At 35.2% G+C, this 14,276-nt stretch overlaps 1 protein-coding gene across 6 annotated transcripts in view; it reads left to right on the plus strand.

Annotated features, from left to right (window-relative positions):
* Scml2 (Scm polycomb group protein like 2) overlaps nucleotides 1-14,276 on the plus strand; it is a 73,111-nt gene that overhangs the window by 42,088 nt on the left and 16,747 nt on the right. For 4 of the 6 annotated variants that reach the window (XM_047538205.1, XM_047538203.1, XM_047538204.1 and 1 more), the window contains exons 8-12: nucleotides 4,504-4,566; nucleotides 4,936-5,153; nucleotides 11,024-11,147; nucleotides 12,152-12,355; nucleotides 13,053-13,235. In XM_047538205.1, the coding sequence (XP_047394161.1) occupies nucleotides 4,504-4,566; nucleotides 4,936-5,153; nucleotides 11,024-11,147; nucleotides 12,152-12,355; nucleotides 13,053-13,235 (792 nt within the window). The remainder of the gene's footprint in view (nucleotides 1-4,503; nucleotides 4,567-4,935; nucleotides 5,154-11,023; nucleotides 11,148-12,151; nucleotides 12,356-13,052; nucleotides 13,236-14,276) is intronic. The other 2 variants (XM_047538206.1, XM_047538207.1) reach the window with 1 other exon arrangement.

Raw genomic sequence — 14,276 nt, forward strand, 5'->3', positions numbered from 1 at the left:
AACTAAGACAGCAGGGCTGGTCTTGTTCATGCTTTTGTACTCTGATGGTATGTTTGGTAGATGAGTTGGAAACTGGTGAGCCTTCAAATCAGAATTGGGAAGTTGGTGCAAGGTCCAGCAAGGGTTAAAATATAAAAAGACAGATACAGTTTTCATAAAAAATTGGGACAGATACCCCTAAAACTTGGAGACCTTGTTTTCCTTCCTTTGTAAGTTCTTATTCCTGAGGCAGTTTGTAAAACAAATAAACCCTTGAAAATGAGAGGGATGAGAGACTAAAGGGCCTTTTATGCTTGTTTTGGGCACAGTAGGAAAGTGGGAGATAGACTAGAAAAAGCAGTACCTTAGAGAAGTCTTTAAGTGAAGATATAAAGAAGAATAAGTAGAAACCTTGGGGAGGCAGGATTCATGTGGGGTGAGGAGGGGCAATGTATGACAAGGACAGAAGATTCCCTGCTCTTATGAATGTAGGTAGATACCAGGTGTTTCTGACAGTCAACTATTTGGACAGTAGGGATGCTTTTTTCCCCCTCATTATGTTCTGCCAAGTCAATGTCTCTGAATGATTTCTGCCTATGGTATTTAACACGATCTACTCTTTAGTTCTGAAATTGCTGGAGACTGAGCTGGAGATTATTGTGTTTTCTTTGTGAGAATTCTAAAGGTCACTGCTGATATGCAAGTGAAACTGTGTGGATTTTTTTTTTATTGAGTCTTTTTAGTTATATGTGACAGTAAAGTCCATTTTGATAAAATTTAGACATGCATAGAATATATCTTACTCTGATTAGGGTCCCAGTCTTGTGAATATACACAATGTTGGGATTCACTGTGGTGTATTCATATGTATACATAGGAAGGTTATGTTAAATTGTTTCTACTATCTTTCCTATTCCTATTCCCCCTCCCTTCTCTTCATTTCCCTTTGTCTAATCCAGTGAACTTCTGTTCCACCCCACATGTTGTGGTTTAGCTTTCATATATCAGAGAGAACATTCACCCTTTGTTTTTTTGTGATTTACTTATTTTACTTAGCATGATAGTCTTCAGATCCACCCATTTACTAGCAAATATCATAGACATTCTTCTTCATGACTAACATTCCATTGTGTACATATAACACAATTTCTTTTCCCCTTCATCTGTTGATGGGCATCTAGATTGGCTCCATAGCTCAACTCTTGTGAATTGTACTGATATAAACATTGATGTGGCTGCATCACTATAGTATGCTGATTTTAAGTCCTTTGGGTATAAACTGAGGAGTAGGATAACTGGGTCAGATGGTGGTTCCATTTCCAGTTTTCTGAGGAAGCTCCATACTGCTTTCCAAAATGGTTGCACCAATTTGCAGTCCCACCAGCATGTATAAGTGTATCCTTTTTCCCATATCCTCACCAACATTTATTGTTACTTGTATTCTTGATAATTGCCATACTGGTTGGAGTGAGTTGAAATCTCAGTGTAGTTTTATTTGCATTTCTCTAATTGCTAGAGATGTTGAACATTTTTTCATATATTTCTTGACAGTTCATATTTCTTCTTTTGAGAAGTGTCTGGTTAGTTCCTTTGCCCATTTATTGATTGGGGTGTGTTGGTGTTTTTTGAGTTCTTTATATATCCTGGAGATTAATGTTCTATTTTATGTGCAGGTGGCAAAGATTTTCTCCCATTCTGTAGAGGCTCTCTCTTTACACTCTTGATTATTTCCTTCACTGTAAAGATTTTTAGTTTGGTACCATCCCATTTATTTATTTTTTATTTTACTTCTAAGCACTTTAGGAATCTTGTTAAGGAAGTTGGTTCTTAAGTTAACTTCTTGGAGTGTTGGGCCTACATTTTCTTCTTGTAGGTGCAGGGTTTCTGGTCTAATACCTAGGTCTTTGATCCACTTTGAGTTGAGTTTTGTGGAAGATGAGAGAGTGCTTAAATTTCATGCTACTGCATATGGATTTACACTTTTCCCAACTTTTGTTGAAGAGGCTATCTTTTCTCCAATGCACGTTTTTGGAGCCTTTGTCTAGTGTGAGTTAACTGTATTTATTTAGGTTTGTCTCTGTGTCTTCTATTTCATTGGTCTTCTGTGTGGGTATTTCTTTTTTTTAGTTATACAAAGTAATTGGGTTTATTTTGACAAAATCATAGATGGTTCAATTTAATTTCTCTCATTTAATTCTCATTGCCTTCTTTTTCCCTTCCATCCTCCCTCCCAATTTTCTCCTTCCTCTACTAGTCTTTCATTCATTTATTTTTTTTTCTTTTTTTTAAATTTATTTTTATTGTAAACAAATGGGATACATGTTGTTTCTGTTTGTACATGGAGTAACAGCATACCATTTGCATAATTATACATTTACATAGGGTAATGATGTTTAATTCATTCTGTTATTTTTTTCTTTCCCCCTACCCCTCCCACCTCTCTTTTCCCTCTATACAGTTCCTCCTTCCTCTGTTCTTGCCCCCCCACCCCCATTATGTGTCATCATCCACTTCTCAGTGAGATCATTCATCTTTTTGATTTTTGAGATTGACTTATCTCACTTAGCATGATATTCTCCAATTGCCTGCAAATGCCATAATTTTCTTATTCTTTATAGCTCAGTAATATTCCATTGTGTATATATATGTGTGTGTGTGTGTGTGTGTATATCACAGTTTCTTTTTTTTTTTTTTTTTTTGGGTGCTGGGGATTGAACCCAGGGCCCTGTGCTTACAAGGCAAGCACTCTACCGACTGAGCTATCTCCCCAGCCCCATATCACAGTTTCTTTATCCATTCATGAATTGAAGGACATCTAGGTTGGTTCCACAGTCTGGCTATTGTGAATTGATCAACTATGAACATTGATGTGGCTGCATCACTGTAGTATGCTGATTTTAAGTCCTTTGGGTATAGGCCAAGGAGTGGGATAGCTGGGTCAAATGGTGGGTCCATTCCAAGTTTTCTAAGGAATCTCCACACTGCTTTCCAGAGTGGCTGAACTAATTTGCAGCCCCTGTGTGGATATTTCTAATGTTATTTTTAGTGGATTGATGGACAGACACACTTAGTATCCTTAGGATTAGTCCTGGACTCCCCAGGGATACCAAAATCCAATTCTTATATAAAATGGGATTGTGTTTGCATATAACTTATATACAGCATTCCATATATTTAAAATTATCTCTAGATTACTTATGATACCAAATACAGTGTAAATATGATATAAGTAGTTTTTTAGGGAATAATGGCAAGAAAAAAGTTTGTATATACACAGTGTAGATGCAGTTTTTTTCCCCAAGTAATTTCAATCCATGGTTGAGTCCACAGATCTGAAATGTTGAATGGGCATCCAGAAAGGTGGGAATTGACATGCTGGGCATGATCAAAGAGCAAGGGGTGATAAAGGAGAAGGGTTGAGGTGTTAGAGAGGTTAGAGGTGTTGGTGGAGGTGGACACTTGGGTGCAGGTCAAAGAAAGTGTAAAGCAGTCACAATAATGCTAATGGATTGGATGAAAATGAAGGGAGCTTGTGGTTAGATGTCATAATGAGAACATCATGGCCAGTTGGTTTAAAGCAGACAGGACAGTAAGGAAGTTTTGAAGTACAGAAGGGGGACATGGTTGTCTTGGAGACCAGAAGAGTTAAAGAAATTTTCAGGAGTAACTATTTCAGGGAGTAGCTGAAATCTTAAATGGATAAGGTCAGGATGATGAAGCATCAGTAGTAGTATGATGGGGAAAATCCTGAAGATGATGACAAGGAGATTGTATAACAAGAAATAATATGATAAGGTTACTAGAATTTATGAAAAAGGTGAAATGTGTGTACAATGTGAAGTAGATGATAATGGGGGTAAGGAAAAGCTGATATAAGTAGGTGAACTATTTATAAATGAGGGGGAAAGTGATGGTAGCAGTTAAGTGGCCTTATGTTTGCTCTGACAGATGAGAATAGGCTGTTGCTTCCTCTTGGTTTGCTAAGGGGTAGATAAAGACTGTAGAAAAGATGAGATATTCTCTATCACAGGTCAGGTTTATATATATACACATAGTCTTTCAGTATGGGAGGAGTAAACAGTAGATTGTTTCAGGCTGTAAAATGAAGCCCTCAAAAATAGTTGATTTGTGTGCAGTTGTATAAGTGTTTCACTTGCATAGCTCTTCCTATAAAGAATTTTTATTTGGCACTAGTACTTTTTACTGTGTTAAATTTCATTTTTTTAATAATGAAATTATTAAAGGATAGATACTAAGAAAAACTCCTTATTTAACTGTGAACATAAACAAAAGTAACCGGGCAGGTAGTCTTTATTCAAAATATTAAAATTGTCTGGGTTAAGCTACCAGATAACCATTTGCTACAAACCACGTGGGTATGATAGTGGCCTTTCCATGACAACATTAATGTGAAGACTGTATTGTAGTACATGAAACTTTATTATTTGACATACATAGAGGAACATAATGTATTGTAGCCTTAAATATATATAATTTTTATTTTTCAATTATACCTCACTAAAGCTGAAAAAAAACCCAAGAACAAAGGAGTCACCAAGCCTCTGAAAGATGAAGAAAAAGCCCTAGGTAGTTGCTTTGTTATGTTTTTCTATATTAATGTGCAAGATAATTCCTGTACATGGCATAATTGGGTAGTGTTTTCTGAAGGAAAAACTCTTTTTATGCTAAGAAAAAAATAGAAAGTAGCTAAAAGGTAAATTGCTAGAATTTTCTTTTTCTGTATTACTGGCTATCCTTATAAAGGCCTTTTTATTTTTCCTGAAGTATTAAAACTATTTCCTGATATAAGAAATCTTAAAGTACCTAAAACTTCATTTTAAATAATTTTCAATGAATGACCTTTGGGAAGAATTATAAACTTCTTTTGAATCATAAGAAGATAATGCCTTAATTACGCCATTTACTTTAATTTTTTTGTTGCTGTGTTTTTCTCAGTTCCTATTGCAAAGAATATAGGAAAAACACAGTCTTCCCCTTCCAAAGTGACCCAGCAGTCAATGCAGTCTCCACAGAAAACTGCTGTAGTACAACCAACACAGCAGATCAAGAAATCGGGTCGAACTAAATCACCTGGACATACTGCAGTCCCCAAGAAGGGCAGTTCTCTTAAAAATCCCACACCAAAGAAAAAAGGTGGAAGCTCAGGAAAAAAGGTTAGTTGTATCTTCTGCTAATTTGTATCATAGGTCTCTGTAGTACCTTTTTATTTATAATACACAGTTTTGGAACTTACTAAGAATATGAAAGCTCCTGAGGAATACATTAAAGCTATATAAGACTCTTTAAGGCCTTACATAGCTGTTGAGAAATTGATATTTCTTATCTTGGGTAAATTTGAAACTTTTATACTGTTTTACTAATTGAATCATTTTGGAAGTAACTGCATGGGTGTATTTATGTTTGTGCTAGTTAATTAAAGCATAGTGTACTTTAAAAATCAATGTGAATCCCTCAGAGGGGAGATGAAAAAAAAAAACAAAAGAAAAATCAATGTGAAGGACATTTTACTGTGGATAAATTATACCTCAGTAAACTGGTGGTGGGGGGACATGTCAGTGTGATAAATTTAGTAATACTGGAGTTGAATCCTACCTGACTACCCCAAAGAAAACATCTCTAAAACCTGGAAATAATAGTAAAAAAGCAGCTAACTGAAGATGAGAGTGGAAGCAGGTACATTCTGTTGGCAGGGGGAGCACAAACTTAGGAGGAGGGATGTTATACAAAATGAATTTCATTTTTGTGGTTTATAGCCTTGATTTAGGTGCACTCTGTGCAGCAAGTTAGGCAGCAGTGTTGGTAGAAAACCCAGTTTAGGGCTGGGGAGATAGCTCAACTGGTAGAGTACTTGCCTCGCAAACACAAGGCCCTGAGTTCGATCCCCAGTACTGCAAAAAACAAACGAACAACAACAACAAAAAAAAAACCAGTTTATTTGACCCAGGGAGATCAGAAAATGAAAGTTTGGAAAACTGTTGCCAAAGAGCGTGGAGGGATATTGGAATGGAAAAACTAAAAGAGCAGATCCTTAAACTCTGTCTACCAACATCTCTGACAAACCCCTGTTCTAAGCATGTGTGGGTCACACCGAGACCAGCTTAGCTAAAGCAAAAGATTTTCACTGACTCTGGAGTTAGGCTCAAGACCAGTTTTTAAAATTCAGTTCCAACAAAGAATCTGTATAAATTAACATTCATAATGTCTGTTATATGGTCCAGAATTAGTCAAATACAAAGACATCCTACAGTGAACACATTCTCAAGAGAAAAGAAAATCAACTGAGACACCATTGTGACCCATATGTTGGAGCTAGCAAACAAGAATTTAAAATCGGGACCAAGGGACTGGTTGTGGTTGCACACATCTACAATCCCAGCAGCTCAGGAGGCTGAGACAGAAGGATCACAGGTTCGAAACCTGCCTCAGCAACTTAGCGGGGCTGTAAGTAACCTAGTGAGACCTGTCTCAAAATTAAAAATAAAAAGGGATGGAGATGTGGCTCAGTGTTAAGCACCCTTGGGTTCAATCCCAGGCACAAAAACATAAAACTGGGACCAAGGAGAGGGAAAGGGGAGTGTGTATTCATGAGCTTTTCATTGCTGTGACCAAAATACCTGACAAGAAAAACTTAGAGGAGGAAAATTTTATTTAGGACTCATGGTTTTCTCCAATGTCAACTAAAACTCCATTGCTCTGGACCCAAGATGATGGTTAAAAGGGCATGGCAGAGGAAAGCTGCTCAGCTTATGACAGCCAGGAAGCAGAGAACAAATGAGTGATGAGCCAGGGACAAAATATAATTCCTGAGGGCATACCCCAAGTGATGTACTTCCTCCATCCATGCCCCACCTGCCTACAGTCACCACCCAGTAATTCACTTAAATTATTAATTCTTTAAATGGATTAATCTGCTGCTGAGGTTGTTGGTATCATAATCTAATCATTTTTAACTGAATGTTGCTGTGTTGCCTAATATGTGCTTTTTGGGGCCAGGTATCTCATGTCCAAATCTTAACAAGGAGGTTCTCGGGGAATGAAATTGAGCAAATTGTCTTATGTGCTTGTACCAGTATATCATAATGAATTCCTCTGTTATGCCTAATTATAATGCACCAATAAAATCTTAAATAATTTAAAAAATGGCAATTTTAAAGCTGTTCTTGATGAATTTTAAAACACGCACACATAATTGCAGTGATTAAAAAGGTAGGCCATCTTTGCAGAGAAACAGAAAGAACATAAAAGAACCAAATGGAAATTCAGGATCTGAAAAATTCAGGATCTAAAGTAAAAAATTTATAGACAGAAGTAACTAGAATTTATTAGATATGACAGAAGAGTCAATGAACCAAAGAATAGAATAGAAATTATTTAGTGTGAAGAAATGAGACAAAAAGATTAAGAAACAAAATAAACTGAGTCCTGGGGACCTTTTAGGTAACATCAAAGGTGAGCCCAGAAGGAAAAGTGAGAGAGACTGGAGCAGAAAAAATGTTGAAGAAAAAATGTCTCAAAATTTCCCAGATTTCATGAAAGAAATACACAGACATAAAATGCTCAAGCAAGAACAAACAATAAAAACAATCTATACCAAGGCATATAAACTGTTGAAACCCACAAAAAGCAAATCTTTTTTTGTATGTGTAGTGCTGGGATCAAACCTAGGACCTTTCACTTAGTAGACAAGTGCTTTGTCACTGAACTTTATCTCCAACTCCAAAGAAAAAAATTTAAAGGCAGAAATGTAAAAATGAAAAAATACATGCAGAGAAACAAAAATTTGATTAACAACTAGCATTTTTCATCAAACACCATGGAAGTCAAGGAGAGTAGAAAAACATCTTTAAAGTGCCAACAGAAAAAAATGATTGTTAATTTGAAATTCTGTCAGAAGTGCTCTTCGTGGGACTGGGACTGTAGCTCAGTGGTAGAGCACTTGCCTCCCATGTGTGAGGCACTGGGTTTGATCCTCAGCACCACATAAAATTAAATAAAAAAGATACGTGTCCACATACAACTAAAAATATATTTAAATATTCTTTGAAGATGAAGGTAAACTTTGAATATACACAATTTTATTTTTGTCAATAAAGCAGAAAAGATAGTTGTACAGTTTAATAGAATTCATACACTCAGTTCATTCATATTCATTTCTGCTATTTTTATGATTTTTGTTGATATTGTGAAAGATATATTTTCCTCATTATACTTTACTGTGAAATAAAGGCTATAAAAATACTGGCTTTAAAAAAGGATGAAGGTTGTGTGCAGTGGTGAACACCTGTAATCCCAGTGGCTTAGGAGGCTGAGACAGGATGATCGTGAATTTGAAGCCAGACTCAGCAAAAACTAGGCACTAAGCAATTCAATGAGACCCTGTCTCTAAATAAAATACAAAAAAATAGGGCTGGGGATGTGACTTAGTGACCTAGTACTCCTGAGTTCAATCCCCAGTACCCCCTCCCCCCCAAAAAAAAATTGAAGGAACTGTGGTTGTGGCTCAGAGGTAGAGTACTTGCCTTCTACGTGTGAGGCATTGGTTTTGATCCTGAGCATCACATAAAAAATTAAAGGCATCATGTCCATCTATAAACATATTTAAAAAAAAAAAGATGAAGGACTGGGGTTGTAGCTAAGTGGTGCAATGCTTGCCTAGCATGTGTGAGGTACTAGGTTTGACCCTCACTACCACATAAAAATAAATACAATAAAGGTGTCCTGTCCATCTACAACTAAAAAATGATTTTAGAAAAGGATGAAGGTGAACAAAAGACATTTTCAGACAAAAGAATACTAAGAAAATTCATCACTGACAAAGTAGCACACTACAAGAAATGCCAAAAGGAAGTTCAGTAGGCTGAAGGAAAATGAGACCAGATAAACCAGGTCTTTAAAAAGGAATGAATAGCTTTGAAAATCGTAACCTCTGGGTGAATGCAAGTGTTACTTTTTGTTTTTGTTTTGTTTCATCATAAGTTCTTTATAATTCTATAACTATAGCAATAATTTATAGTCCTTTACAGTTTATATCACACACAGATACATAAAATAATTGTGATATGAACACCTGAGGTGAGAGATATAGACCTGTATCATCGTAAGTTTTCAACATTTTATGTGAAGAGGTACAATATTAACTTGATGTGTACTTTGGAAAGTTAAAGATATACGTTGTAATCGCAGTTCATATTGTTAAAAAAATGCAGTGAAATACAGCTAAAAAGCCAATATGGAAAATAAAATGGAATTCTGAGTATTCAGATAATTCCCCCCAAAACAGGAAAGGAATAACAAAAGAACAAAACAGAGGAGACAAATAGAAAACAAATAATAAAATGGTAGATCCATACCCAGCTATTGTAATAATTGTGTTAAATGTTAGTGGACTAAGCTACACTCTGTAATTAAGAGATTTTCAAAATGGAGTATTTATTTTGCTGTATCGGTTATTGAATCCAGGGCCTTGCACATACTAGGCCAAGTGTTCTACCACTGAGCTACATCTTTAATCCTTTATTTCAATGTTTATTTTTGAGACAGGGTCTCACTTAAGGTTACCCAGGCCAGCCTTGAACTTGTGATCTGCCTGCCTCAGCCTCCCAAGTAGCTGTAATTAAAGACTTGTACCACCATGCCCAGCCTCAATATGGATTATTCTAGAAGACTCAAATATATCCTGTCTATAAGAGATGCACTCTAAATATATATATAAACTCTATTGGGGCTCACTGACTTAAATTTCAGCAATATTCCCTAGACATTCTTGCATTCAACCATTTGATATCAGTATCTATAACATTTCTGGTTTTTTTCAACTAATGTTTGTTGTATAGAAAAAAATAGCAATATCATCTTTAAGATATTTATATTGGTATTTTTATTTAAAAATCAAAGTTTATAAAATAAAAATGTCATTAAAACCAAATATTATGTCCTTTATTATTACCTTTTCTAGGCACAAGAGTCCCTTTTCTGATATTGGAGAGTAGTGTTCAAAATAATTTCTAGAACCCTGTAAGTTGATATAAAAGAAACAGAATACTAATCATGTTTAACAGTGCTCAGGAGACTGATTAGTATATGAAAATAGGCATAATTTTGTATGGACTAAAAGCCATTTGTGATTTTGCCAATTATTGACATAGTATGGAGAAATGTAGGCTAGACACAATGGGTGTAAGCAACTGCTTTCTTAAGTCTTCTGCCTTGCTGAAAACTTCTCCTGTTGGAAAGATGTTTTAGTCAGATTTTTCACTGCTGTGACCGAAAGACCCAACCAGAACAATTGTAGAGGAGGAAAAGTTTCTATTTGGGGGCTCATGATTTTAGAGGTCTCAATTCACAGACGGCTGGCTCCATTCTTTGGGGCTCTAGGTGAGGCAAGCCATCATGGCAACTCACATGATGATCAGAAAGTAGAGAGAGACTCCACTCACCAGATATAAAATATATACCCCAAAGCCATGCCCCTGATGCCCACCTCATCCAACCATACCCTACCCACCTTTAGTTACCACTCATTTAATCCCCATCAGGGGATTAATTCACCGATCGAGTAAAGGCTCTCATAACCCTATCATTTCTCCTCTAAACCTTCTTTCATTGTCTCAACACACGAGGTTTTTGGGGATACTTCACATCCAAACCATAACAAAAGAGATTTTAGAGACTTTCAGAGTATTAAAAAACTTGTCTTACAGGACACCTTAAAAAATGGTGGGTTTTACAGAGTGAACTAATTGACTAAGGTATGTTAAGTTGGAGCACAGGGTAGGGTGGAGAGTCCTAGCCCTAGCCTCTTGTTCTTTTTGCCCCTGACCTGGACAGCTTGTGGGCCTCTGAGGAACTCAGTTTTTGAAAGCACTGCAGTTCATGGTATACAGAGAGGTATCCAACCTTGAGGACTTCTTTTTTTTTTTTTTGAGGACTTCTGATAACTGTTAATTTTGTAAGCCTATAATTTCCTCACTTTATCTAGTAATTTTTAAAAGAGTATACTTACATTACTGTTTTTTTATTACAGGAAAAATTTATTCCTGTGTTGTGTTCAACATCTTCAGCTTCTCTAAGTTCTCTGTCCAGAGACCGTGGTAGTTCATATGATAAGGATGCCTTTCTTGGGACATCTAAAATAGTGATGTCTACAGGTAAATTAATATTTTAAAATGAGTTACAAATTACCTGTCTTTTATTCTGTATTATTTCCAATGTCTTTGAAGTCCTGGAAATAAGAAGACTATTCACATATATGGAAATTGTGCTATATACATTAATGGGTTAAAAATAATCTACTTCTTGATTTAGGAGGACAGTAATTTTGATAATGAGGTACCTTCTTGTTTTCACAGAGTACATTCATTTTTGATCCTCATAAAGAAAAATTATTGAAACTTGAAATTTGTGTGATTATAGATGGATTACTTATATATCCTATTCTTTTTATTATACTAAGGAAAGTTTTTCTTCAGCCAACCTTGTCATGTATAGAAGGAACGTTTTTATTTTCTTAAAATTAACAAAATAAATTTCTTTATGTCATTAGAACTTACTGTGACACATACTTTGCATTATTTGATTACTTTAAAAAATACAATTGAAGTACTATGTTGGTAATTTTAAAATAAATTCAGTCTGAAAGGGATATAGCAAAATAACCAGTTTGGGGCTGGAGTCATAGCTCAGCGGTAGAGCACTTGCCTTCCAGGTGTGAGGAACTGGGTTCAATGCTCAGTACCACATAAAAATAAATATTGTATCCATCTACAACTAAAAATATTTTTAAAAACCAGTTTTGTAAGGAAATTCTTAAATTGTGTAATTACAATAGAAAAATATTTATCTTTGTACCATTTTATTTAATATGGAAATGTATGAAGAATTATTTTTGTGATGCTCCTAAAACTTAATTATTAATTTGGGCTAACTTTTAAAATTGAGTAAATATTCTGAATATTTCTTTATATGTTTTATATGTTTAATGCCTACACAAATGTATTTACTTTATATTTTTATATAGTAGAAAAGATCATTGATAATTAATGTTTAAGTTCTCTTTGAAGTGACTCGTGGAATATAGTAATTATGTGGTGTTTTTACAAAGTTCCTTTTAATCAGTCTCATTGTTTTATCTGTATACACATTTTCCCTCAAGTCTGTGTCTATATAAACAAACATGGAAACTGTGGTCCACACCTGGATCCGAAGCGAATCCAGCAACTACCTGACCACTTTGGCCCAGGCCCCGTAAATGTGGTGCTCCGACGGACTGTGCAGGCCTGTGTGGATTGTGCCTTTCAGTCTAAGACTGTTTTTGGATATCTTAAGCCAGATAATCGTGGAGGAGAAGTGATAACTGGTATACTAATTTCTTTATTCAGTTTCTTTTCCAAACCTGATTTTAAGTTTAGATACTAGGATTTTGTAACAGACTATTTACAATATTTATATTATATTAATTATACTGTATAATTATTACACTGATGTAATGGAATATGTGTTGATATAATGGAATACGTGTAATAGTTACATATTTATAGACTTTTTACCCTGGTTTGGAAAGTGTATTTTCAAAATAGACAAATAATGTCTAAGTGATATTTGAGGTAAAAGATAAGATTTTTCCTTTTATATGACTGTGTTAATAAGCTCCCTGTAAACAGAATATCTTGGTTGATAATATATTTTAATTTGTATGGAAAACAGTCTGATCTATCAGAAAGACGCTTTAAACAAAAATGTGACTCAAGAATTCATGAAGAGAAAAGATACAGCTGGTGACTTCCATGATTGTTTGAGCAGATACCACAACAAATACCATGGAATGTTTGAAATAGAAGAAAGTGTTGTTGTAGATCAACAGATTTCTGTTTTTATTTACTTTATGAATATTTTAAAATAAGAATGTTTTTACCAGTGCAGGCTGTTGTGTTTGAGAGAACTTTCATAATTTATAATTATTCCTTTATGAATAATAAAACCTTCAAATTAAACTCCATAGTACATTTCCTAAATTGATGGGAATTGACTGACATTTTTTTCCCTTTAATAAATAGCATCTTTCGATGGGGAAACTCATTCCATTCAGCTTCCTCCTGTGAATAGTGCATCATTTGCTCTTCGCTTTCTTGAGACTTTCTGCCACAGCCTGCAGTGTGATAACCTTTTGAGCAGCCAGCCTTTCAGTTCCTATAAGAGTAATATTCATAGCCCTACAGAGCTTGATAAAGATAAATCAGGTGAGAGAACATGTAAATTTTTATACTGTGCTTGTATTTTATATGGTGTACTTGAGCATCTGATTCAGTTTTTCTGTGTTTCCTCAAAGTAATTAGCTTATTAATCCAAAATAAGCTAATTAGAAATGTATGATATATAGTTATTTTGTTCATTTAAAGCAGGAAAGTAATTCCTTTCATTAATGAACTTAAGAGTCAGTGAGTTTTATGTTTGGCTCTTTGGTGACTAGTCGTAGAGTTACACATTTTCTATTAGATTGAAGTTACTGACTTTAATCCTAAGAAACTGTAGAACCAACCTAGGTGCCTTTCAACAGATGAAAGGATAAAGAAAATACAGTGTGTGTGCATGCACACACACACACAAACACAATGGAATATTACTTAGCCATAAAGAAGAATGACTTTATGATATTTGCTGGTAAATAGATGACTCTGGGGACTATCATGCTCAGTGAAATAAGCCAATCTCAAAAAACCAAAAGTTGAATGTTCTTTCTAACATGTTGATGCTAACACACAACAAGGGGAGGGGGAAGAATAGATGTTCAGTGGATTAGACAAAGGAGAATGAAGGGAAAGGAGTGGGGATGGGTATAGGAAAGACAGTGGAATGAATCTGACATAACTTTCCTATGTACATATATGAATACATCACAGTAAATCTCACATGTACATCCACAAGACTGCAATCCTAATTAGAATATGATATACTCCACGTTTGTATAAATAGGTCAAAAATGACTCTGCTGTCATGTATAACTAAAAAGAAAAGGGAAAAAAAGGAATGATCTGCTTGAATTTAACATTTAAGCCTGGGTTGCGCCTCTTCCATAAGAATCACAAATCGATTCCTGAATAAGAAGATGGCTGTAAAGTAGTCCTGTAATCCCAAAGGCAGGATTTTGTTTCTGATCCCTAAAGTAAGAAAGCACTTTTGAGCCTTTTGCCAAATATTCTTTGTTCTTTGGAGGAAAGGTTTGTCCCTTTTTCATCTGACTCATGAAAGCCAACCATGTTTGGTAGGATTTTATGTTTGTC

Source organism: Sciurus carolinensis, unplaced genomic scaffold (assembly GCF_902686445.1).
Source record: "Sciurus carolinensis unplaced genomic scaffold, mSciCar1.2, whole genome shotgun sequence".
In the NCBI taxonomy this organism is placed as follows: Eukaryota; Metazoa; Chordata; class Mammalia; order Rodentia; family Sciuridae; genus Sciurus; species Sciurus carolinensis.